We start from the raw sequence: 27,310 nt of genomic DNA, 5'->3' as shown, positions 1-27,310 counted from the left end.
TTTTATACTCCTCACCCACCACCTCAGACTGTATGCCCGGGAACCTGAATACATGGGAATGAAAATCTGATATAAATTAAAAGGGAACAAGTTGATCCAGAGAAATTTAGGTTAACTTAAAAGAAAGCTGTATGAGGTACTGACACTGAAGTGTTACTACTCAGTGTATGAAATCATGCAGGATGAACTGGAAATTTTAACTGGGTACAATGTGTTACACGTTCGTGGAAATGTCCTTATAGTGTTATTATTTATTATAGTGATATTATTGATTAATGTAAAAATCATTGTAACTGTTTTATAAATTTTTGACATGTCTCCTGTACGCAAACCAAATGGATTACAAATGTACATCATGAGATGAATAAAAAAAATAAAAATAAAAAACTGGGATTTCTACATAAAGACCTTTTACAGGCTATCACATAAATAACCAGACCTTTTTTTTAATAGACGCTGTTGTTTTATGCAACATGGTCACCTGGTGCCCATATAGCACTCAATATAATAGTTTAATTTCATTCAGCTATATTGTTAATGATCTTTATCTGTACTCAGATATTTAATCAGGTAACACTAGGGAGAAAAAAATATGAGTGACTAGAGCAAGTCAAAGATAAGAGGCAATGATGTATTGGCAGAATACCAGAAAGTAGCAGCTCTTATGTAGTGGAAACTGCTTGCAAAACACATGTGAAACATATTCAGTACTTCTGTTTCATGATGTAGACAGTTAATGGACTGTATTAGGGCCTGCTGTTGAACAAATAGAGATAGGCAATGTAAATGCTTTCTTCCCATATAGTGGTGGATATAAAACTTATCTCGATGTTAAAAGCCTTTAAAAATTATTTCTAGCTGACTACATAAAAAGTGGTAATGGCAATGTTAAAAGAACAATATTTCTAATGTTATATCCAAGAAAGGACATTAACAGTATTCATGTATTTCATAGTTTCATGAATATAATGTGATTTTTGAAATCATTGTTCCTAACTAAACTTGAAAATATTCCATATTCAGCAGTAAAATATTTCTATCATTACACTCTATCATTACACTCCATAAAATTTATCATCATTGAAAGCTTTATAAAGTTTTAGTACAGTACACAAGCTAAAAGTAACCTGTCAAGCAGAGATGAGGCACGTGAGTTTTCACCCAACCTCTCAATCAAAGACATTTTCTCAGCCATAAAGGAACTGGCACGGGATGTCCATCCACGCAATGGAGGAGTAATGGATTCCAGTTGTGGCTGAGGCTTGATTTCATAGTCTGAGTCCACTCGATGAATTTGAGCAACTGCAAATTAATATCTTTAGCTATTATATCTGTCATACAAGCTTTGTGTTGAATGTGTGTAACTGAACTTTTGTTTCCAATTAGGTCTAGTCAATAAACTAACAGAAACAAACCAGAAAAAATAACATTTATTTTGAATATTTTGTATGCGATTTTCAGACACTGGAAAATCTAGGATGTATGTCATTTTCTGTTAATTCAGTTTAGGAATTTCATTCTATGTGTTTCTGTATCATATGTGTAAGTTTGTAAATGAATAATAAAATATTACAGTTACAACAAATAAATGGCATCATTCTTATGACAATGGAAATACTTAACAGAATAAAAACAATAATATCATTCTCTATGTAGTGAATGTTTTAAACAGTTTATATGAACATGCATAACATAGTATCTCAGTTGTCAATCTCGCATAGCTGGACAATGTGGTCCATCTCTTCCAGTTTTTGTGTGATTATGTAATGAAAAGAGTACTCCTTCATGGCTGGTTGGTGAGTGTGGTTTGAGTATTAGGAACAAGGGAGGCTATAGCATGAGAGACTTTATGGACAAGGTCTGGATGTGTAGTGACTGTCTTTAAAGGCACCAGTACCTTGTTATTACACAATACTATCCTGCACTCGAACACCTGAACCACATTTTCCATCTAGGCTTCAGCTACCTTTCATAGTACTTTGAGACTGTAAAATTCTCCTTAAAATCACTCCTACTCCTTTGTGAGTTCCAATACCACATAGTTCACGTTATGTGAAAGATTTGTGCTATGCATCCACACAGAATGCATTATACCAGTGCTGTCACTGACATACACTATCTTATCAGTCATACAGACACCAGTAAAATGGCCATATTACACATCTCCATCACCGTACAAATTTTTATGTGGACATTACTACCAACCAACTGTCCACACATATAATTTACAATCAACAGACTATGGCCTAAGCCAGGTTGGATTTCAGAGTTGCAGATCACGCTGCCCAGCATAATATGGGAGACATTAGTATCTGCTTTAACATCCTAGTTGTGTGATTCCAAGGCACAGGCATAGATTTCTATGTATTTTCTGTAAATGTCTACACTAAAAATCAATTTAAATAACCATCATTTAAGTTCAGCTTGCAAAATGGGGCAGTTGAATATTTAACGATGCAGGTGACGCAAAAAGCCAGAAAATTGGACACGGACAAGAATTGTCAGTCTTTGGGCTAAACAAATTTTGTGTCATAGAATAATATGAAGAGCTCGTGTAAGTCTTTGTTTGTATGATATGTTCTTTATTTGTCAGTTTTTGGCCCTCATGGGCAAATTAAATGGTACAGTGGGGATTTGGGGAATCTAGTTTTGAGTTAGTGAGAAAGATAGCATTCATTATGCATGTAGTATATTAGACTTGAAAATGTAAAATACTTAACCTTTAGAATCATATTGTATTAATGAATATATGATCAAATGGACATCAAAAAACATTCACGATTGGACTGAGGATTTCTTGGTAGGGCAGAGGCATCATATTTTATTGGGTGGGAAGTCACTGACAGACACAGATGTAGCTTCAGGTATTACTTTTCATGTTGTTGTGACATGGCAGGCAATATTAATAGTAAGACCTGTTTTTTTGCAGAGATTGCAGTTATCTAAAATGAAATAATGTCTGAAAACTCTGCACAAATATTCAGTCAGGAGTTGACAACATGACAATGTGGTGCAAAGATTGGCAACTTGCTCTAACATTCAGAAATGTAAAACTGTGTGCTTCCCAAAATGCAAAACATAGTATACTATGTATAAAATATCAATGAGACATAAATGAACTGGTAAAACAATCCAAAGGTGTTCTGGTGCCTCATAGTATCCTAAGGACACAATATTTCAGCAATCAGACATGTCGCCATTGTCATTAGCAGGGGTTGTGGAGAGGCTAGCATTGGTGTCTGTGGTAGGATTGATGAAAGTGCTCTGTCTACGATACTGACCAGATTGTTTTGCTTGCAGAGAGCCTTTTTAATTAAACTCAGTACTAGTTCCCAAGCCTTGCTGAGATTATAGCTACAATCTTGGTTGATGAGATCATCCCTGATGCAACTTTCTATGGCCTCTCTAATAATGCTGTCCCAGTATTTAGAAGTCTGTATCATGATATTAGTATGGTCATACTCGATTGCATAATTCTCAGACAAACAGTGCTCTGTGACTGCTGACTTGTTGGGATACATCAGTTGAATGTACCTGTGGTGTACTCAGCAATGCTCTTTGATGGAGCACACTGTTTGTCCAATATATCTCTTTGCACACTGGCATTGAATCTGGTATACTCCAGCCTTCCACAGGCCAATACCATCTTCGGCCCTTTCCAGTAATACTCGTGTTTTACTGTCTGAGCAAAAGGCAATTTTTACTCAGTGCATCTTGAATATGCATTCAATTTTCCCCAACAGTGCACCAGTACATGGTATAAAGGCATTGGCTGCCTCTTCCTCTGTGACTGTAGTGGTGGGGCAGAGAGCATGCCTCATCTGCCACTCTGGATACCTGTTTTTTCATAATACAGTTCTGAGAAATTCCAGCTCCTGGGACAGATTCTCTGCATCTGAGATGATGCAGGCCCTGTTTATTAGTGTTTTTAGCATGACATTCCTCTGCAAATAATTGTGTCACCTATCTGCATGCAAATACAGGTCAGTGCACATTTTCTTTCGATACACGCAGTGGTGCAGGGTGCCATCACCTCTTCTCTGGAGCATAATGTCCAAGAATAGCAGTCTTCCTTCTGCTTCACTCTCTATAGTGAATTTGATGTTGAGGTGGATGGAGTTCAGATGTGTAAGGAAGTCAAGGAGTTTATCCCTTCCATGGGCCATATGACAAATGTATCATTAACATAATAGAAAAAACACATGGGTTTCTATTTTGATGACACCAGGGCTAGCTCCGTGAAGTTCTCCATATACAAATTTGCAACTACAGGCAAGGTTGGACTACCCAGTGTGACTCCTTTCATTTGTTCATAGTATTGTCCATTAAGCAGAAAATATGTGGAGGTCAGGAGATGCCTGAAAAGGTCAGTGGTCTTCTCATCAAATTTAAGTCTTTCACCCCAAGGTGTCAAAGTGTTTTACAAAATCCACAGAACTATGGATGTGATAAGGCCACATAAATGCTTAGTATTTCCATTAAATATTTTGCCAGCAAATACACTCCTGGAAATTGAAATAAGAACACCGTGAATTCATTGTCCCAGGAAGGGGAAACTTTATTGACACATTCCTGGGGTCAGATACATCACATGATCACACTGACAGAACCACAGGCACATAGACACAGGCAACAGAGCATGCACAATGTCGGCACTAGTACAGTGTATATCTAACTTTCGCAGCAATGCAGGCTGCTATTCTCCCATGGAGACGATCGTAGAGATGCTGGATGTAGTCCTGTGGAACGGCTTGCCATGCCATTTCCACCTGGCGCCTCAGTTGGACCAGCGTTCGTGCTGGACGTGCAGACCGCGTGAGACGACGCTTCATCCAGTCCCAAACATGCTCAGTGGGGGACAGATCCGGAGATCTTGCTGGCCAGGGTAGTTGACTTACACCTTCTAGAGCACGTTGTGTGGCACGGGATACATGCGGACGTGCATTGTCCTGTTGGAACAGCAAGTTCCCTTGCCGGTCTAGGAATGGTAGAACGATGGGTTCGATGACGGTTTGGATGTACCGTGCACTATTCAGTGTCCCCTCGACGATCACCAGAGGTGTACGGCCAGTGTAGGAGATCGCTCCCCACACCATGATGCCGGGCGTTGGCCCTGTGTGCCTCAGTCGTATGCAGTCCTGATTGTGGCGCTCACCTGCACGGCGCCAAACACGCATACGACCATCATTGGCACCAAGGCAGAAGCGACTCTCATCGCTGAAGACGACACGTCTCCATTCGTCCCTCCATTCATGCCTGTCGCAACACCACTGGAGGCGGGCTGCACGATGTTGGGGCGTGAGCGGAAGACGGCCTAAAGGTGTGTGGGACCGTAGCCCAGCTTCATGGAGACGGTTGCGAATGGTCCTCGCCAATACCCCAGGAGCAACAGTGTCCCTAATTTGCTGGGAAGTGGTGGTGCGGTCCCCTATGGCACTGCGTAGGATCCTACGGTCTTGGCGTGCATCCGTGTGTCGCTGCGGTCTGGTCCCAGGTCGACGGGCATGTGCACCTTCCACCGACCACTGGCGACAACATCGATGTACTGTGGAGGCCTTACACCCCACGTATTGAGCAATTCGGCGGTACGTCCACCCGGCCTCCCGCATGCCCACTATATGCCCTCCATCAACTGTACATACCGTTCACGTCCACACTGTCGCGGCATGCTACCAGTGTTAAAGACTGCGATGGAGCTCCATATGCCACGGCAAACTGGCTGACACTGACGGCGGTTGTGCACAAATGCTGCGCAGCTAGCGCCATTCGACGGCCAACACCGCGGTTCCTGGTGTGTCCGCTGTGCCGTGCGTGTGATCATTGCTTGTACAGCCCTCTCGCAGTGTCTGGAGCAAGTATGGTGGGTCTGACACACCGGGTCAATGTGTTCTTTTTTCCATTTCCAGGAGTGTATGTGGGTGCCATAACGTTGCTGACAACAGGGCACAATGGTACCCCATCTTTGTGGGCTTTAGGGAGCCATAAAGTCTTGATGGTACAGATTGTTGAAGTAACAGTTTCTTGGTGACCTCCTCTGGTATATCCGTATACTGAAGAAGAGCCCTAGGCTTGTCTTCTGCCTTTTTGTGGGGTCAGCATTGACTTTCCTGTAGGACTCCTCATCTAGCAGGCTCTGCCTCTCCTCATTGTTGTCCTTGTGGGAAAGAACAACAGTAGTGTCAACTGAGATTGTGGTTATAATCTTAGCAAGGCTTGGCAACTGCGTCTGAGTTTAATGAAGAAGGCTCTCAGCAAACAAAACTATCAAGGCAGACAGATGATTTACATCAATGCTACCACAGACACTGATGCTAGGAGCTCCACAATCGCCAATGTGCAGCTGCGGACACAGACCATGGATGGAACAGTACACAGGGGGAGAGTATATAATTTGGCCATGCACCCTCAGGAATTTATCAAGTAGTTGGAAAGCTACCAAAATGTGCACATTGCTGCTAGTGCACCTAACTGGGACTATCAACAAATTATGATGTCTGGCGAAAGAAGATATCTCCCCCATTTCTTCTCCCATAGCCTCCTTTGCATCAGAAGATGAGGCAACATCTGTCTCTTCCTCTGCATGAAGTGACTGTTTCACTTTTTACCATTAGTGTCTTCTTGTTTTGCCAGACATCGTAATTTGTTGATAGTCTCAGTCAGGCACACTAGCAGTGATGCACACAGTTTGGTAGCTCACCAAGTACTTGATGAGATCCCAAGGTGCAGGGCCGAATTATATATGCTCTACCCCATGTGCTGTTCCCTTCACGATCCGTGCCCGCAACTGTGAGTCAGCAGTTCTGGAGGTGCTAGTGTCTGTGGTTGCACTGATGTAAAAGCTCTGTCTGCCCTGATCACTGGATAGCTTTGTTTGCTGACAGTCTCCTTCATTGAACTCAGATCTGGTTGCCAAGCCTTGCTCAGATTATAACCACAATCTCAGTTGACACTACTGTTGTTCTTTCTCACAAGGACAAAATTGAGAAGATGCAGAGCCTGTTAGATAAGAAGTCCTACAGGAAGGCCAACACTGACCCCACAAAGAAGGTGGAGGACAACACTAGGGCTCTTCTCCAGGATGTGGGTTTACCAGAGGTGGTCGCCAAGAAACTGTTGCCTCAACAACCTGTACCACTAAGACTTTATGGACTCCCTAAAGTCCACATAGGTGAAGTGCTGTTGCACCGACATATTTGCTGGAAAAATAATAATGGAAATACTAAGTGCTTATGTGGGTAAATACTCTTATCACACCCACAGTTCTGTGGATATTGTGAAATGCTTTGACAACTTGGGGGTGAAAGTCTTAGATATTCTGGTGATTTCTGGTCTCATTTCTTTATTCATGAGGATGACTCTATGAGAGTCACTAGAGCTTATTGGTCAGAAATTTGATGAGAAGACCATCAACCTTTACAGGTATCCCTTGACCTCCACATATTTTCTGTCTAATGGAGAATACTATGAACAAATGGAAGGAATCACAATGGACAGTCCGCTCTTGCCTGTAATCATGAATTTGTATATGGACTACTTTGAGGAGCAAGGCCTGGTGTCATTCAAATAGAAACCCACATGTTTTTTTTTTATTATATGAATGACACATTCATCATTTGGCCCATGGAAGGGACGAACTCCTTGACCTCCTTACATATTTGAGCTACATCCACCCCAATATCAAATTCACTATGGAGACCAAAAGAGAAGGAAGATTTCTATTTTTGGACGACATGGTCAGAAGAAAAACTGGTGGCACCCTGTCCACAGAGTGAATTGAAAAAAAAAAAAAAAAACATACACTGTCCTATATTTGCATGCAGACAGCTGTCACCACCCTTCACAGAGGCATGACGTACTAAGAACACTAGTGCTCAAGGCACGCACCATCTCAGCACAGATAATCTTCCATAGGATCTGGAACACCTCAGAAATGTATTTCGAAAAAACATGTACCCAGAATGGCAGATTAGGTCTGCTCTCCACTCCATCACAACAGTACAATCTGTGAAGATGGGAGGAGTCACAGAGGAAGAGGCAGCGACTGCCTTTATATCCTATACTGGCATCCAGTTAGGAAAAATCGGATGCATATTCAAGAACCTCCGAGGAAAAGATATCTTTTGCCCACTCAATAATCATAACTGTGAGGCATCAAAGATGATCTCGGCTTGCAGAAGGCTGGTGTACCCCAGATTCCCTGTCAATATGGAAAGACAAATATCAGACACACAATGTGCACTGTCAAAGATTGTTGCTGAGAACACCAGATGCGCACTCAACTGATGTATTCCAACAAGTCGGAGGTCGCAGAGCACTATTTGTTTGAGAATCATGCAATGGAGTATGAACAGAACAGAATCTTGGCACAGACTTCCTAATATTGGGATGTTGTCATTAGAGAAGCCATAGAAATTTGCACTTAGGATGATCTCATCAACTGAGTTTGCTTCTATAATCTTGATAAGGTTTGGGAACCAGTAATGAGTTTAATTAAGAAGGCTCTCAGAAAGCAAAATGATCTGGTGACCAGGGCAGACAGAGCATGTCCATCAATGCTACCACACACTAGTGTCTCTACAACCACCAGTGTGTGGTCACAGGTGCAGATCGTGGGGGGAACGACCTGCGAGGAAAGGGTATAAATTGGCTGCGTGACATTAGGAGCTCAGTTTGTCCGTGCACCAGATGATGTCTGAGTGCCAAAATATTGTGCCCATTAGACACTATGAACAGTCTGGAGCAATTTGTTTGGGATATGGAATGGGACGATAATAAAGGCTCAGTCATAGATAAAGCACATGCCAGACTTTGATTTATTGGTAGAATACTGAGGAAATACAATTAGTCCACAAAGGAGATTGCTTACAAGTCGCTTGTACAACTGATCCTAGAATATTGCACAAATGTGTGGAACCAATACCAAATAGGAAAAAGAAGGGATATTGAAATCATGTGAATAAGAGCATCATTAACCATTACAGATTTGCATGACCCATGGGAAAGCATCATGGATCTGCTGAAAATCCTGAACTGGCAGAGGCTTGACACCAAATATCACAAGATATTCACAGTTTCATGAACTAACATTAAATGAGGACTGTAGTAATCAACTACAACCCACTACATATCACTACTGTAGGCACTGTAAAGACATTATTAGACTAATTGCAGTGTGCATGGAGGCATTTAAGCAACCATAATTTCTGCATTCCATATACTAGTGGAGTAGAAAGAAACAGTAATATGTGATACAATGGGAAGTACCCTCTCGCCATTCAGTGGTGGTGGTGGTGGTTAGTGCTTAACGTGCTGTCGACAACGAGGTCATTAGAGACGGAGCGCAAGCTCGGGTTAGGGAAGGATTGGGAAGGAAATTGGCCATGCCCTTTCAAAGGAACCATCCCGGCATTTGCCTGAAATGATTTAGGGAAATCACGGAAAACCTAAATCAGGATGGCCAGAGAGGGGATTGAACCATCATCCTCCCGAATGCGAGTCCAGTGTGCTAACCGCTGCACCACCTCACTCAGTCGCCATTCAGATCATAGTGGTTGGCAGAGTATAGATGTATATGTCATTATAATTCAAAATTACTAAAAACTGAGATTCCATGTGTACAATATAAATGCCATTATTTGGTATATTTTAGTACAATTTTGTAGACAACACTAGGCAGCCTGCCTGCAATGTGGCCACCACACTCACAGTCATATATCTTGGGTAAGGTGTGGCCCCTGTAGCTAGTGACTCTGCTTCAAGAGATAGAATGAAAATAGCAGACATCAAGAGAACTTTCTGGGCTCTTTTCCTCCAAGCCTCACAGAGCCACCACAGTATCAGGGGGTGCTGGCCACACTGATACACATTGTGCATGGCCTAGTAAACAGCACTGAGGTTGCAGGCACCATTCCACATCCACAAGATCATGTATCCTTGTAATGTCACATTGGCATTCATTTAGTGATAGGTATTTAGGTCAGCACTCATACACTCGGCAGCCAGCGCACAGTCCAGGCTCAACACAGGCCACATCTGCAGCCCATCTGTGGGAGTCATCTTGTCGTATCACCATTCAGTGCTCACTGGACCTGTGCTTAAGCTGGCCATGAGCCCACAGCCTCACTGGACCCTACCAAGAACATATCATAGCCCTAAAATTGTGATAAATACTGTGTCTAATTAAGTGAAAATCCATGTGTTTTGATGAATACATCCTGTTCTTTTAGACACCAAAAAGTGTTTGAACATATGAAGTACAGACATCAAACTAATACTGAATTTCAGTAGAGAGAAACTGAGAGGCATATGGACCAAAATAGGGACATAGTCTTCATGCCACTTTCCCATAAATATTTGTAGCAGTTGATGAAGTATGTAAATCAAACAACTGTCACTTTTACACCATATGATCACTGACAACAGCAGTTAAAACAGTCTTCTGCAGCAACTGGAACAGCTGCACCAGAAAGACTGTAAATCCAAATTTAGCTGTTTCTACATAAACAAAAGCACCCAGCAGGCAGTCACTTTAAGATGATGAAAAAATTCTTGAGGTGCACCTACTTCTACAGTGACATATATATAGCTGACCAATATGCAGGCAAGCTAAGATTTATAGACTCCTAGCATACACCTCTGCAGTGGAAGTCACTAATGTACACATGTCTTGGAGTGCTTGACAAAGAAATACCTGGTTTCAGTTGTGATGGTGAAAGAATTTTTTGATAGCAATATTGGATTATCAAGGGTGGAAAAGAGGTGGTATTCCAAAATTCCTGATCACCAGATTTTGTATAATGTCTTGCATGAAATTCCAAAGGCATTCATGTTATATCATGAAGACAGGCATTGTGACATTGTCAGTGATGAGTTGTGTGTTGAATGGGGACATTAAGCTCTGTGATCCAGATTGTGTTATTCAACAGGAGTATGCTATGTGTGAGCATCAGGTTTCATCCACTCCCTTTTCCAATCCTCATACACAAAACAAATATGATATTACTCCACACACACACACACACACACACACACACACACACACACACACACACACACGACTGTCACCTGCACTCATAAAAAGACACTCAATTCAAATGAAAAGTTTTGTTGTGTACTGAGAACTACTCTTCAGGATCTCTCAGTCAACAATGCTATCCAGTTGTTTTTTCCTTTTATTTTGATTTCCTTCAGATGAAGTCAACAATGCCCATATAAATGATATAATCTAAAGAAAGAGTCAGCTAATTGAATTAGAAAAAGAGAGATTAGGAAAACAGATCAACAATACTTAATCATATACTGTTGCTGCCAAGTATGAATGTGTTTATCAAACTTAAGCATGGAAAGGATGTAAAAAATTATAGGACTCTTTTTAAAAAAACTGTGAACACACAGGTGCACAAGATGAAGGTAACTGGTGTCTGTATGAAAAAGAACATGCTAATGGCGATTGTTTTGTCACATAAGGATGTTAAAGAACTGCTAAACAATGAAATACTGAAGATCAAATTTAACTAGGAGCTTTGTCAAATAGAAGGCCACTTTCATTTTATGTACTGTTCTAACTTGTACAGAAAATGATGAATTGGGGATTGCATATAATAAAAGAAGACATGTCATTCAAGTAGTTCAAAAAATGATTTTAAACTTTATTATAAAATAGGTCATCAAGATAGAGAAACAACTGGTCAGGTAGAAATAAAACCATTCCTGAGGAAGATCATATTTCATAGAGCAAGAATGAATGTAAGATACCTTTGCTGTCAATTATAACTTGGTTGTTTCCACGTATCTACAATGTATTGACTTGAGGTCTGGGTCTAAGTATTGAATAATACAAAGAGTAAATTATGGATAGCTTCTCTAAAATAACTATTAAGGTGTAGCATAGGTGACTGAGCAAGAGGTTATGAAATAATAAATCAGGACAAAAGACAGAATGTTTTATGAAGAAGGAGCAAGACAGAGAGTCATAAATAGGAGCTCAGAGAGAGACAATCTTTCCTGTTATCATCACTGACTTCTGAAGCTGAACTCATAAATCTGAAATCTGTAAGCCCTGGATGAACATACATAATGTGTGAAGGTACCATTATGCTCTCAAAGACAGGTAAGCTACATCCCTAACAATGGGCACTGGCATCTGGTGCATGTGCGGTACATGAATCGAGGCTGTGTCATCTTCCTGGCATTGGGAGATACTGATTGCATATAACTGACAGCTGCAAATATTGCAACTAACAACATCAATATATTAGTTCTCCTAGAGAAAATGTGCTGGAATTGAAAAAAAAAAAACATATGATACTGAGAGACTCTACAAGCAAATGGTAATTATAGACACTAAGTTTGACATTGATCGCACAAAGGATTGGTTATACTGTAACATGCACATGAATCATCAACAACAGGTACACAAGAAAAGCTATTTTGTTTAATGTTTTGTGCTGCACCATGCTCATCAATGTGTTTTATAAAATTCTGGAAGACAGTACATGGTGTAGTTTACTACAAATGAGAGAGAGAGCAGAGGAACATGGAGATTATTTAGAGAAGGGTGGAAGTGAAAAATGAATAATCAAAGGTGGGGTAGCCTGGGAAATGTGCTAGTGGAGATTAAGGCCAGATGGATTACAAGATTGAAGGATTTGTTGTAGGAGCAATTTGAATCTACATATTTCAAAGAGAAGCAGATATTGAGTGGGAGGAGCGGAGGACAGAAGGGTTAGTTTTGTGAAGTAGCCATTGAAGTCACACATGCTGTGTTCTGCAGTGTATTTCACCCCTAGATGATCAACCCTGCTACTGGTCACAATTATGTGGAAGGCCATTCATTCAAGTGGACAATTAATGGGTGGTCATTTCATGCACACATAAAAGGCTGTGCAAAAGTTGCAACATAACTGGTATATGATATGACTGTTTCCACAGATGGCCCTTCCTCTGATAGGATAGCATCTGTCTATGATAGGACCAGAATGAGATTTAATGGGTAGTGGGTCAGGACAGGTATTACAACTGGACATTCTACAGGTGTGTGACTGACTGGAAATGGCAATAGAGTAGCATATCTCTATAACAAACATTGGACCCCCCAGTCCACCTGACTTCAGCCCCTTCTAGCCCCTGTTCCATGCTTAAGTTCTCATGACCAGCCAACCCAAATTCCCTCATCTTCTACTCAGAACCTCCTCCCTGCAGTCTTCCTCTCTTCTGTCTCCTCTTCCCAGTTCACTCCGAAGAATCGTAGTGCACCACATGTTACTCCTCAAGTCTGTGCTAGAGAAAGCTTGTTGGTGAGATAACCATTGCACTTGTTGCCACTCCATCCCAGCCATTAGCTACTGTAACAATGCAGGTGTGTGTGTGTGGGTGAGTGTGCATGTTTGTGATCTTTAAAGAATGATTAATCCAAAAGTTAGCAGTATATATTGTTTATGTCCCAATTGACCACTCAAAGCTTCAGCTTTATGGTTAATCATTACATTTATTTCTTCCGTTGTTCAGAACAGGTTTGTGTATTTGTACTTTCCTTATCTTCTCTGCTGTCAGTAACCAGAAATAATTGTACTTTTTGGCAGTTATCATTATGTGTTATATGATCTATTATCAATTATTACATGCTCTGTATCTTCTTTCACATTTTTTTTTTTTTTTTTGCAATTAGCGATTTCCCATATGCAACAAAGTTCTGTCTGTATGTTACGTGAACTAAATGCCAATAAAAATGATATCATGTTGATAAGTTGTCATATGGCTGCGAAAGTGTGTGACAGGAAAGTTATTCATGCAAAAACAACAAGCAATGAGAATGTCAACATGTTTAATTTGCAGTCTGATGTCTGTAATGAACCACAAGAATGAATCTAACAGTATAGCATCAAAAATGTGGGCTGGGAGTTACTCCAGCAAGTGTACAGTCGTTCAGACTTCCCAGAGGGTGACTTCAGGGCAATGATCCTGCTGTGGTGTTTCCTTCCTTCACTCATGAGGCAGAAAGTGTTGTAGTGCCCAGGGGAGGAAGAGCTATTAGCAAAACCTCCTAAGTGAACTGTACTACATCTATCCTTGCATAGAGTTGACATTGCTGTCAGAGTAGCTTTACTACATAGGAATGACAATAAAAGTTGAGTATCTATAGAAGTTTGAAACAAAGATATAAGGGTAAAGTATTATAAGTCAAACAGTCATGTTGGACAAAGTACATGCAGCAACATGTATCATTAGACACATATGGTATCTCATACATGATTATCTGGCAGAAGCTATTATTGCTTCTGCAGTGCTATCTCCACCAAGATGGGAAATTAGAAAATGGAAGATTACAAGTACCTGGAGAAAGAGTAGGAACATTCCTGTACAAGTACTTTTTCTAGATAACAATAATCATGCAGTCTCTAAAAAGAAATAATATGTATCAGAAATACACAAATGATCTGAACATACAGCAATTTTTGATCATGGATATTTGGGTACATTATCTAGTTTACACAGAGGAAAGTCAGAGACTAATAATGGGATTTTTGTGCTTGACCTGCACTTTATAACATAAAAATACCACCAATCTTGCATAAATAACATAAAACACATTTACCAAAAAGAAAATTTCCTAGAATTTGGGAAAAGATGAGATGCTCTTACACACACACACACACACACACACACACACACACACACACACACACAAAAAAAAAAAAAAAAAAAAAAAAAAAAAAAAAAAAAAAAAAAACACGTTGCAGTAAAGCCCCAATGGATCCATCATATAGATAGTTTGCTTTACAAATGTCCTACGCAAAGAATTCATAAAACTGATACATTAAAGAAACTGCATGACAAAAGTGAATAAGTAAAGTATACTGTCATTCTGGCAGTAGACTTTGCCCAGTCACAGATGTAGAAGTCTATACTGTGAATCTCACAGGCCTATGGAAATTTGTGATGACCATTACTATTCCCCGATCTGACAGAGATAGAGGCTTTAAAGTTGCTGTGGGATCTTTTACAGGTCTGCCATGATAGAAGTGCAGTCAGAATCTCATGATGGAATGCTGTTGTAATCAATAGAATGATGGAAGACTGCTTGCATGGTTCTATATATAACCCAACATTTTGGTACATCCATAAGGATTTTCTGTTGGAGGCTTTACAGCATGAAACAGCAGCACTTGGAATGGTTGCCTAGACTGAAAAATCTTCTCATCTGTGCTCACAGTGATAGCCATGCCAAGTCATTGAGTAAGATGGAAATAACCAATGAACAGCTAATTTTGTGGTGTATTAGGACAAAATTCATAATTGCTCCAAACAAATCTCGTTTTTGAAGGAAAATTATACATGAATCATGTGACCAAAGCAACTGATGTTTCCATAGGCAGACTAAAATTCTTTCTGTATACAGAGATATATTTAGATTAAAACTATAAATTTATTAAATCTAAAGTTGCACACTAAATATTGTGCAAATAAGCAGCAAGCACATTGCAGTTATGAAGAAACTGATAAGGGAATATTTGGTTCATTTTATCATTTTCTGCTTTATAGCACCACCAGGTCATACTGCAATGCCTTAACCCTTTGATGCTGAGTGTGCCATAACAGAGTGCATACCTGCATATTGTTGGTATGCTCTACAGGGCAGTACTCTCTATGCTGGGCACAATATGGCTCTGAGAACAGTAATGCCTGCTGTGCAGAATGGTTATTATACAGATGCTTCTGTATTTATTGTGTCCAAAAAGTTCTTAAAATAAATTGTACTTTGAATAGTCATTATTGTTGATGTTCCTAACACTAGGTAACATTACAAAGAAGCACATTTCAAAAAGTTGTTGTGACTGATATATTTTACAAACAAGGCACAACACACAGTCTCACATCATATTGTTTACAGCAGTAACATGATTCCTTTCAGTTTTTGTTCCTGCTGCATATGATACTTCTTCTTACAGGCCCATGTTCTTTTATTGATGATTCAATGATGCCTGGAAAGTGCCTTTCTTGTAGCTGTCAAGGAATCTCCTCATTTGATCAACAACCTCATGATGCTTTCCTTTCTTGGTGGTATGTCCCCTAAAAGCCTCACAAATGAGGATGAAATCCAGTGACTGAAGTATTTTTTTCCAGTATGAACCTTGTAAATAACATGGGAATTTGGCACACACATGTCTAAGGGGTGATTTTTTTTTGGTGCGATTCCAGCATTTTGCAAACACATTCCATTGAGCAGTAGAGTGTCATACTACTCCACTGGACCCATAAACTCATTGCAATCTAAAACACATTTTGGTTTATGTTTTTTGGTATTAATTTGGTGGACCATTTTCACAGACAATTTCATTGCAGCTGTATGGCAAGTCATCAACATACACGTGTCCCCTTTGTGATGCCACTTCAAAGCCATTGTAATGTCTGTTGACTTAAATTCTGTCTCACCGGTTCACAATTTGGCTTCAAGTTTTGGTGTATGTTTGCTGTTCATACAAACTGTATCTACTGCAGTTATTCCTCTTTTATGCTAGTAATGAAAGAGAGATGGACTTCTGTGCCATTTCTTCACATACAGCATGTGTTTTATAGTAAGCATTTACTAATAATATCCCTGAAACATATATATTTGATGTTAGCACTCCTGGCACACTCAGCTCCTGTTGCATATATGTGTCACTAGCACCAGAGGTATGACCACTGTGCATGGATATATACATTGCTAGCAGTTAAGGGGTAAAATATTTCAGTTGCTGAGTTTGGGGCCAGTGAGTGGAGTCACAAACTGTGCTTGGTCAAAATGTTTGTGCCTATGAGGAGAATTCCAAGAAATGTGGTTTTTAGATGTGACGAAAGCAATGCTCTGCAGATGATACAGAGGTATTTCCACTCATGCTACTATTTACAAAACAGTAACAATCTCCTGGTTTAAAAGTCACATATTTAACCAAATGCATCATATCACTGAGCAGAAGTTGGGAAAACTAGCTGTATATTCTGAAAATGTAGCAAACTCAATGGGATACCACTCACACAGGGCAAAGAAAGTATAATAGATTATCCAGTGTTGAGAATATTATGTGGATGAAACACTTTAGTCCAACCACATCATTAGTACATTTTGCCATCGGTCATGGACTCTGTCTGGTGTATGTACACCAACAAAAGTGAAGTGGAGTTACCTAGGTAGAGGGGCAGATGTTGAGAGACAGAAATATTGTAAGTATAATCAAAAATAATCAGTAACTTGTAATGCTGTGGTCACTGCCTAATAAAATTTCCCTAAAACTCAGCAAGATTAAATAAATATTTGAATTCAAAGATGATGAATAGGAAAGTTATATATTTACAGTTTAGGTAATGTACTGATGTATATCAATGATGGTACAACATAAAACAATGGGCTGGTAAATCATCACTAAATGAGATGGCCTAGCAGCTACAACCATTTTATTTGTGAATTGGCACCAACTCATGGAATGTGTAAAAACTAGAGAGTGTCAGATGTTTTACTGAAGTGCTGATAGCCCTCCTGTGTATTAAAGTATGCTACGTAGTGGAATAATCGGGGCTACTGCCAGATGTTTGTGCCAGAGCGACACAATAATCCGGCAGTAGTCCCGATTATTCCACATTTCAAGATCTCGCTGGGAAAGCCTGAAGAGTGCACTAGGTAGTATTGAGCTGAATTTGTTGACAGCTGCTTCCTCAACCTCTCTAACACCTGACCATATCATTAGTGCTTAGTAACAGAACTCACAGCATCTACATTAGATTAAGTGGGCATTTAACTGCAGTAAATATGTGTAATTCTGGTAAAGGGAAAACTATAAACAACTGTAGAATAAGAGAAATTTAATTATGTTTAGAAGTAGCACAGTCCACTTTATCTTCTAGGTGGTGAGACATCTTGTATTATGACAATACTGACCTGTAGACTGTGTATGGTGATCATCTGTTTCACCTGACCATTCTGTTCCTTCCTCAGAGTCTGTAATATCTTCAATGACATTTTCCACGTCCACATCAGCAATGTCTAGACTAGCTTGAGTGCCAAACCTCTTCAGCCCTGCTGAAGAGAGGCTCCTATATGGCAGGTCTTGATTTTCATGTAGCGAGTTCTCTGGACTGACTTCAACATTATCTTCAACCAGATGTTTCTCAGATCTCACACCAAACATCTAAATAAACAAAAAGAAATCTCATGTAGAGATAACAGTCACAAACACATATGTCAAAAGGTAAATGAAGACTGAATATACTGATGAGTCAATGCATTGTGACAATTGCCCCCTGCAAGAATGAATGCCATCTGGTAGCACTGCAGCATGTGACATGGTAAGGAAGGTACATGGAGCAGAGATGAATAGAGAATCAGTGTAGCAAGGATATATACTGCATAAGGGGAAATCCACTGACTTTTGCAAAGGGCAGATTGTTATGGCCCAGTGCCTTAGAATGAGCATCTTAACAATGGCAAAGCTGGTCAGCTGCAAGTGATCTACTGTTGTGAGTATCTATGGAAAGTGGTTGAAGGACAATAAGACCACGAGTAGCTCATAAAGTATTGGAAATCTATGTCTCATTGCAGAATGTTGAGATCTGAGGCTTGGCCACTCTGTGAAGCAGGACAGGTGGTAATATGTGGTAGGTTGTACAATGCTGGTGCATATAAAAGTGTTTTGGAGCACAACATTTGGTGCACATTGTTGAAAATGGTTCCACAGCAGACAACAAATAACAGTATCATCTGCAATGGGCTGTGGATTGATGGAATTGTGTTGCCTATACAGGTTGAGCTCATATGGCTGCTCAAAAGATGCATGCCACCACATACACAAGCTCTTGCAGCAGTATTATGCCATGGGGGACTTTACCTGGGCTTCCATGGGGCCTGTGGTAGTAATTGAAGGCACCATGACATATGTAGACTACATGAACATTACTGCAGATCACCTGAATCCCTTCATGCTTCACATCTTCCCTGACAGTAATGGCATCTTTCAGCAGCATAACTGTCGACATCATGAAGCTAGAACAATGTTACACTGGTTTGAAGGGCTTGAGAATGAGCTCACATAAATGTTTTGCTTACCAAATTCACCTGATCTAAACCCAATGGAACATGTCTGGGCCACTAACAGGCACCAGCTCTGCATCCACAAAACACTGACCAATAATTTACAGAAACTGTGGTCATGTGCATAACATGTGGTGCCATGTATCTCCAGATATCTTGGAAGGACTCGTCAAACCCATACCATGCAAAAATGCTACTGTATTGTATCCAAAGGTGTACCAAAATGCTATTAAGTAGGTAGTCATATTGTTTTTACTCATAAATGTGTATTCCCTGCTGAAAGTGTTTCAGAAACAGCTACTATTTCTTTTACCTTTAGTATCACAGGACTCTCTCTTAAAGTAATGTAGACTGAAACGTGACTTATATTGATAATTTACTTTGTAAATTTGATGATTTATGACATTTTGTTATCCACTACCATAAGTAAATAAATTAAATGTCAGCAGTTAAGCACTGTTTGCAGACATGAGAATAACACTTCTTCTCTTTGTCTCATAATATAACGTGAAAGTAACTGGTGATTTGATATATTCAAAAGTATTTACTAACAATATGTTAGCTAACTGCTGAAGACATTTAAAGAAAAAATGGACTAATTATTGCTGACAAACATGCTAATAATTTGTTACTACTTTTGCTGTGATTATAATTTGTTAAGATGCCATTGACTGCTTTTTTAGTCAATTGTCAATGAGTACAGCAATTTCTTCATTACTCATATTTGGCAAAAATTTCATCAGTAGCTGACAGTGTCCTGTGAAAGCTGAATTTTTTGCCTCTGCCATCTTCTATAGCTACGACTGTACTCTCTGAAAACTATTGTCAAGTTTGTGGCAGATGGTACAATATTTCCCATTGTTCCATGTATTATGGTTTCTTCATCTTACATTTTGGTATGTTGTACAGCAAGAATAATTGAGCAAATTCCTCTGTGTATAGTGTATTTAGTTTAATCTTGTCTTCATGGCCCCTACAGGACTGATAATTCAGGGTTTGTAGTATATGCCTAGATCCCTCACTAAATACTGTTACTTGAAACTTCATAAGTAGAATTTTGTTCGATAGTTGTTGTCTATCTTTAAAACAATTCAGGTTTTTCAGCACCTCAGTGATGCTCTCCCATGGATTAAAAAAAAACTGTGACCATACTTACTGCCCTTCTTGGTATATGTAATTGAGTAATACCATCAGTCTCAGTTCCTATGTCATTTATGGGTGTCTTATGTGACACTTATGCCTGTCTAAATATTAACTTTTTTGTCAATGACAGTTTACATTTAATCATTTTGTGAGAGGTCTTTTGATAAAATTATCCTATGGCAGTCACTGGAGACTTCATATGTTGCCTTTTTGATGTCTAAAACTTTTAGGATTGTACAGAACTTGTAAGTACATCAGGACCTACAACTCAACATGCATGTTAGAGTATTGTGCACATAGTCCACAACCAGTAAACAATATGAGCAACATGTTAAGATGACTGAAAGTGTGGCTTAAAAACTTTGCACAGTTTGGACTCCAATTAAGCATCTCTTTTGTGGCTTATGGTGCAATATGATGTAGAAACATAGCTTACATTTTTGAATTATAGCAATGCAAGCATACGTTTTAAAAATAATTGTAGAAGTTTTCCAGTAGAGTGTATTTTTTATCTTCTAACACATAGCATTTTGTATTTATTATTTATTTATTTATCCCATTTATTTATTTCAAATCCTGTACATCCAGATACCAAGCAATTCACTTGTAAGTAGAATGAGTATAAACAGTGTTTTACAAAGATTCTTTCAAATATTGCTATCAGATACATGGATTATAAGACATGTGAAATGAAGAACTGTTCCATCACCAACATTACAAGACAGAAGATAATTAACGAAATGCTACTAAACTAATGACAGCCTAGTGAATAAAGAAAGCAGGTAAACAGATATTTAAAAGAAAAATGGCAACTTTGTAGGAATACAGGCTAACTAAAAATCTTGAATACTTAACTGATTAACAGATTCTACTGAATAACATTAGGTTATGCTGTATTTGCTGTATTAAATAAATGTGAGGGTATAGTCAAAAGCCGGCCATTATTGCCAAGCTGTTCTAGGCACTTCAGTCTGGAACCACGCAACTGCTATGGTTGCAGGTTCAAATCCTTCCTTGGGCATGGATGTGTGTGATGTCCTTAGGTTAGTTAGGTTTTAAAGTTCTAGAGGACTGATGACCTCAGATGTTAAGTCCCATCGTGCTCAGAGTCATTTGAACCATTTGGTATAGTCAAAATTGTGCTGGCATTCAGGTTTTCCCCACTCAACTCTCCAAAAACTCTCATTAGTGTTCTATTGCTGCAGATTTAACAAGAATTGTTAGAAATGATTCTTGTTGTTTTAGATATTCATTTTAAATATGCATAAATTTTTCTGTTAGAGACTGCTTAAGTAGTTGTTTAAATTTTGAGCCGGCTGGAGTGGTTGAGCGGTTCTAGGTGCTTCACTTTGGAAACGCGCGACTGCTATGGTCGCAGGTTTGAATCCTGCCTCAGGCCTGGATGTGTGTGATGTCCTTAGGTTAGTTAGGTTTAAGTAGTTCTAAGTTCTAGGGGACTAATGACACCCAATGTTAAGTCCCATAGTGCTCAGAGCCATTTGAACCATTTAAATTTTGACAGGTCATTGGCAATAAATTTAATTTGAGGAAGGAGAGCACTAAACAGTTTTGTGCTTGTGTAATGCACTCTTTTCTGCATCATGCTAAGGTTATTCAATTCCCAATGTAGGTGCAGCCTTCTCTTTGCACTGTGGTTGTCATATGAGATATTTGATGTATACAGAAACTGATTCTTGTAAATAAAACATATCAGTGAGAAAATGAAAATGAAATGAGTGTGTGGCATTGTTGGCCAGAAGGCCACATCCAGGGAAGTTCAGCAGCCAAGTTCAAGTCTTATTTCAGCTGACACCACACTGGGCAATTTGTGTGCTGGTGATGAGGATGAAATGATGACGAGGACAACACAACATACAGTCCACAAGTGGAAAAAAATCTCCAACCAGGCTGGTAATTGAACCCGGGCCCACTGCATGGGAGACAAGCACATTATGACTCAGCTAAGCAGGTGGATGTCAGTGAGAATATATATATTGGGATATTGTTGTCACAATTTGTAATTCTCTAAACTTCTAGGGTGAACTCTACACGTGAATTTAGTTACTCTCTCTCGAGCAGGGAAAATTTTTGGTGCCTTTGGCTGATATCCTCAGAATACAATGTCATACCACACACACCAAAAAAAGTTTTGCATCACCTTGGTTCTGAGAGTTCCAGAACCTGTACAGGAAACTGGATCAGAGTTCAACATAAGTATCATTTCCGCCCCTTTTATTGCTCATGAAAACCACACATTGCATGTTGTACCACCATACAGCAAGACCTTCAGTGGTGGTATTCCAAATTGCTGTACACATCAGTACCTCTAATACCCAGTAGCACGTCCTCTTGCATTGACACATGCCTGTATTCATCATGGCATACTATCCACAAGTTCATCAAGGCACTGTTGGTCCAGATTGTCCCACTCCTCAACTGCAGTTTGGTGTAGATCCCTCAGAGTGGTTGGTGGGTAATTTCGTCCATAAACAGCCCTTTTCAATCTATCCCAGGCATGTTTGATAGGGTTCATGCCTGGAGAACGTGCTGGCCACTCTAGTTGAGTGATGTTGATATCCTGAAAGATGTCATTCACAAGATGTGCATGAGGGGGGCACGAATTGTTGACCATGAAGACGACACTGCTGATATGGCTGCCCTATTGGTCAGAGGATGGCATTAACATATAGTACAGCCATTACAGCGCCTTCCATGACCACCAGTAGCATATGTCGGCCCCACATAATGCCACCCCAAAACAGCAGGAAACCTCAACCATGCTGCACATGCTGTACAGTGTGTCAAAGGGTTCAGCCTGATTGGGTTGCTTCCAAACCCATCTCCGACGATTGTCTGGTTGAAGGCATATGTGACACTCATCGGTGAAGAGAACATGATGCTAATCCTGAGTGGACAATTCAGCATGTTTTTGGGCCCATCTGTACCGCACTGCATCGTGTTGTGTTTGCAAAGATGGACCTCGCCATGGATGTCGGGAGTGAAGTTGCACATTGTGCACCCTATTTCACACAGTTTGAGGCTTAACATGACGTCCTGTGGCTGCACAAAAAGCATTATTAAACATGGTGGAATTGCTGTCAGGATTCCTCTGGGCCATAATCTGCAGGTAACGGTCATCTTCTGCAGAAGTAGCTCTTGGGCAGCCTGAATGAGGCATGTCATTGACAGTTCCTGTCTCTCTGTATCTCCTCCTTGTCTGAACAACATCACTTTGGTTCACTCCAAGATGTCTGGACACTTCCCTTGTTGAGACCCCTTCCTGGCACAAAGTAACAATGCAGATGCAATTGAACGATGGTATTGACCATCTATGTGTGGTTGAACTACAGACAACATGAGCCATGTACCTCTTTCCTGGTGGAATGACTTGAACTGATCAGCTGTCGGACTCCCTCCATCTAATAGGCGCTGCTCATGCTTGATTGTTTACATCTTTGGGTGGGTTTAGTGATATCTCTGAATAGTCAAAGTGACTGTGTGTTTGTGATACAATATCCACAGTCAACATCTATCTTCAGGAGTTCTGGGAGCCAGAGCGATGCAAAACTTTTTTCGTGTGTGTACATTATTAGCTGAAGCATGCAATTTTGATGGCAACAATATCTCAAACAGATGTAATTACATGAATGACATAAGAAGCTAATGTGACTACTGTACAGTTTGTGGAGTATATATCAAAAACATTTGCTGATAACATTCATGAAATTATACATTTATATGACCCTGGTCATTAGCACAAAAATTTTGTTGTGCATTTGACAAAGACAGTATTCCCTACATCCACAGGTTATGTATGAGCTGTTGATACCACAAATTTTATAGCTTTATTATTCATTTCTTCAGTCTGTGTTACCAGAAAATCTAAAACGAAGGAATATGCAGGCATTTTTATCATTGGCCACTGATATCAAAATGATATCAAACAATAACACAGAAATTTCAGTTTAACAAAATAAAATCAAACACCCAGTGTATGTGGAAGATGAGAGTTTTAGACAAATGCTCAAACATGTAATGAATTCTTTATAGAGTGCTGTCTAATGAGAATGAGTGCTGATGTTCTGCAATAGAATAGATGTTCAACACTTCAAAGAAAAATGAACTTCTGTGTTTATGTTGTATTTTCAGAATTGATGTTTGAAAGTGTGAATACATCAGTGTTGTATTAACTCTTGACCCACAGAATACATATGGCATTTCTTCAATGTTGAATGTGAGGAAATCAATACTGCCACAGACAAAAGTGCTCATTAGAACATGTAAAGAAGCACATTAAAAATAAAGAGCAGATATTCTTAAGAATGTTGGTAACACCAGCTTTCATTTTTTTCTATTATTAATTTTTGCTTCTATCTTTTTCTTCTTCTTGTCTCTTAGTTTAAATCCTAAAATTGATATTACTATTTTCACTGGTATGATGCCAGCATATGCCTCTTTCTATCTTCTGTTACCCTTCTTGCCTTTGCAGACTTAGTTCACCCAATATTTTCAATAAACTTTTGAGATAGTTTACATAGAAAGTGAAACAGGTATGTTCTGGACCATGAAAGGCATCGTTGTTCACTACGTAAACTTTTACTGATAGTGACGTTGGTACAAGAAACTTGTCATAGGAACAATAATCACTCTGTCACAAACCATTATCCGTTGCAGAGGCAACCACTTAGTCACAGAATGTGGCTCATTGCATGAGTGACCACCGCAAACAGTGTGCATAATCCATCACATGTGTGACCAAACCAATCACAGACATGTTCCATTGCACAAGCAACCAATGAATGCACTACAGAATCTATCACTCAGGCAATCACTGAAATTTGAAATCACAACACTTCTTGTAGCACAAGCAACCACTGAGGCCACTACACAGCCCATTGTTCAGGCAACCACTAAAATTGCAGCACCATGAAAGCACGCACAACTAACCAGCAACCTCTGATCTGCATCTGTGTGTGTAGTTATATACAGATCAAGTGAAACTGCAGCTGAGGGAAAACATGAGATTTCTCTGCTAGATAATCCTGCTGCTCTGTGCCTACAGAGGGATGACACTACAGTTGGTAGGAATTGGATGCCACACTCACAAGTTCTATCATTAGGGTCCTGCATTTCAGCTTTTATGTCAGCTTGCTTATCTGCAATCTAGCAGTGCTGCACTGTGGTCTGTGCTTTAAGCTTGCAGATTAGCTAAGGCTGCTGGCAACATTGCATTGTGGCCTTTGCTGTAAGTTTACACGTTGGCCAACAGATGACAGTGCTTTTTATGGCTGTGCTTGGCAATCACAGATGGTAGTCACACATAGCCACCCAGGGGTGTGGTCCAAGCACTAGTTTGACCAGTTGTATGGACCCAGCGTCATGAAGACGATTGAGTTTGAGCTTAACGTCCGTCTGTAAGGAGACTGAAAGAGGATGTGTTTGACACAAACAGAATGCCGCATCTGGATGTAAAGAAATATGTCCCTCAAAGTTAGTGGCACACCCCAGGCCAAGACCAAACAGAGATATGAAAAAAAGCACAAACATCATCAGGTTCCTGGAAGGGGATTGCATCCAAGATGACCTGAACTTCATCTGTGATGGAGAACCCAAACACCGAGAAAGTTTCCAGACCACAACATTTTTTGGAATCCTTGCATGCTCATTCACAAATGCCAGTGATGTTTGGGTGAATGTCCTGTAGGCAGCAGCAGGAAGCTTGCACGCCAAATGTGCAGTGGTAGCAACATATAGTGTGTTGGTTTTCAGCACACTGATGGTCTTGAGTGCACTACTGAAGATGTAGTGTTGTGGGAGCAGCAGCTGACTAGCACAAAGTGCAGATACTGGTGCCATGAGGGCTTTGGGTCGAGAGCAGCTGAAATTTCTGGCTGGCCCTGGTGGATGCCAAGGCACTGTGGTCCACTGTGCTGGCTGGTGGTATAACTGTCATGTACTAGTAGTGACAGCTTATGCTGCACCATAGCACAGGGCTGCAGGAGCGCTTTGACCACAATGCCAGTGAGAGCATCTAATTGTTGCAGTGAAAGTGATTGCTGAATTGCCAGGATGGCACATGCCTAGCTACGCAGGCAGTTCAGTTGAAGTACACACACCAGCTCATTTGTAGCTGTGCTGATGTTGACCATGCTGTTGAGGTGATGCAGGAGCTGTGATGGAGTTCTGCCACCAGTGCCACCACCAGTAATCAGCAAATGTATGCATTCTGCTGGAGATATGGAGAGTTGGTGTATGAGCTCCCTGTTGAGGTGCTGGTTTCACTTGGTGGGTGGTGATGCAGTCATGACATCGGCAACATTGGCACCATAGCACTGGTCAAGCTGGCTGACAACATAAGGGTACGTGATGTGTTCTGACATTAAACTATTGCAATGACGCTGGTCTCAAACTTTGTGAACTAGAGGGCTGGCTAGGTAGACCAGAAAGGTGGTAGTCAGACAGCGATATGAGAAACCACAAAATGCAGCTCACTGGGCAATGATGCAGCAGTTGTGATGCAAGTGGTGGAAACAATCTCATCTGAGTTAATCACATGCACAAAGTAATTGATACGAGCCAGCTGGGCAGCACCACTTTAGGATAACGTATGTAGGAAGTAGAACAGGGATGTTCTGGCAATTGAGAGACATAGCTGCTCACAAAGTAAACATTTATTGATATTGAAATTGATACAAGACACAATCACACTGCACCAAACATTGCCTGTCACAGCAGAAACCACTGAACATGGTCTGTTCTATGAGTAGCCACTGCTAACACTAGGCACAGTCTGTCACTTGGGCAACCATTGGAATAACTGGCATATTCCATCACACGAGAGACCACTGAACACGCTACACAATCTATCGCTTGGGCTACCACTGAAATCGCAACATATACACTGAGATGACAAAACCATGGCACAGAGATATGCACAATACAGGTGGCAGTAGTATCACATACACAAGGTATAAAATGAAAGTGCATTGGTGGAGCTGTCATTTGTGCTCAGGTGATTCATGTCAAAAGGTTTCCAACATGATTATGGGCGCATGACGTGAATTAACAGACTTTGAATGCAGAATGATAGTTGGAGCTAACTAT

At 40.2% G+C, this 27,310-nt stretch overlaps 1 protein-coding gene across 1 annotated transcript in view; it reads right to left on the bottom strand.

The window, feature by feature from the left end:
- The window catches only part of LOC126298975 (uncharacterized), a 974,877-nt gene that overhangs the window by 97,301 nt on the left and 850,266 nt on the right, over positions 1-27,310 (bottom strand). Inside the window, exons 18-19 of the mRNA XM_049990596.1 lie at positions 17,915-18,164; positions 1,128-1,302 (exon numbers count right to left, since the gene is read on the bottom strand). Of these exons, the coding sequence (XP_049846553.1) occupies positions 1,128-1,302; positions 17,915-18,164 (425 nt within the window). The remainder of the gene's footprint in view (positions 1-1,127; positions 1,303-17,914; positions 18,165-27,310) is intronic.

The sequence above is a fragment of the Schistocerca gregaria genome, chromosome X (assembly GCF_023897955.1).
Source record: "Schistocerca gregaria isolate iqSchGreg1 chromosome X, iqSchGreg1.2, whole genome shotgun sequence".
Lineage (NCBI taxonomy): Eukaryota > Metazoa > Arthropoda > Insecta > Orthoptera > Acrididae > Schistocerca > Schistocerca gregaria.
This window is presented reverse-complemented; position numbering and strand designations above follow the sequence as displayed.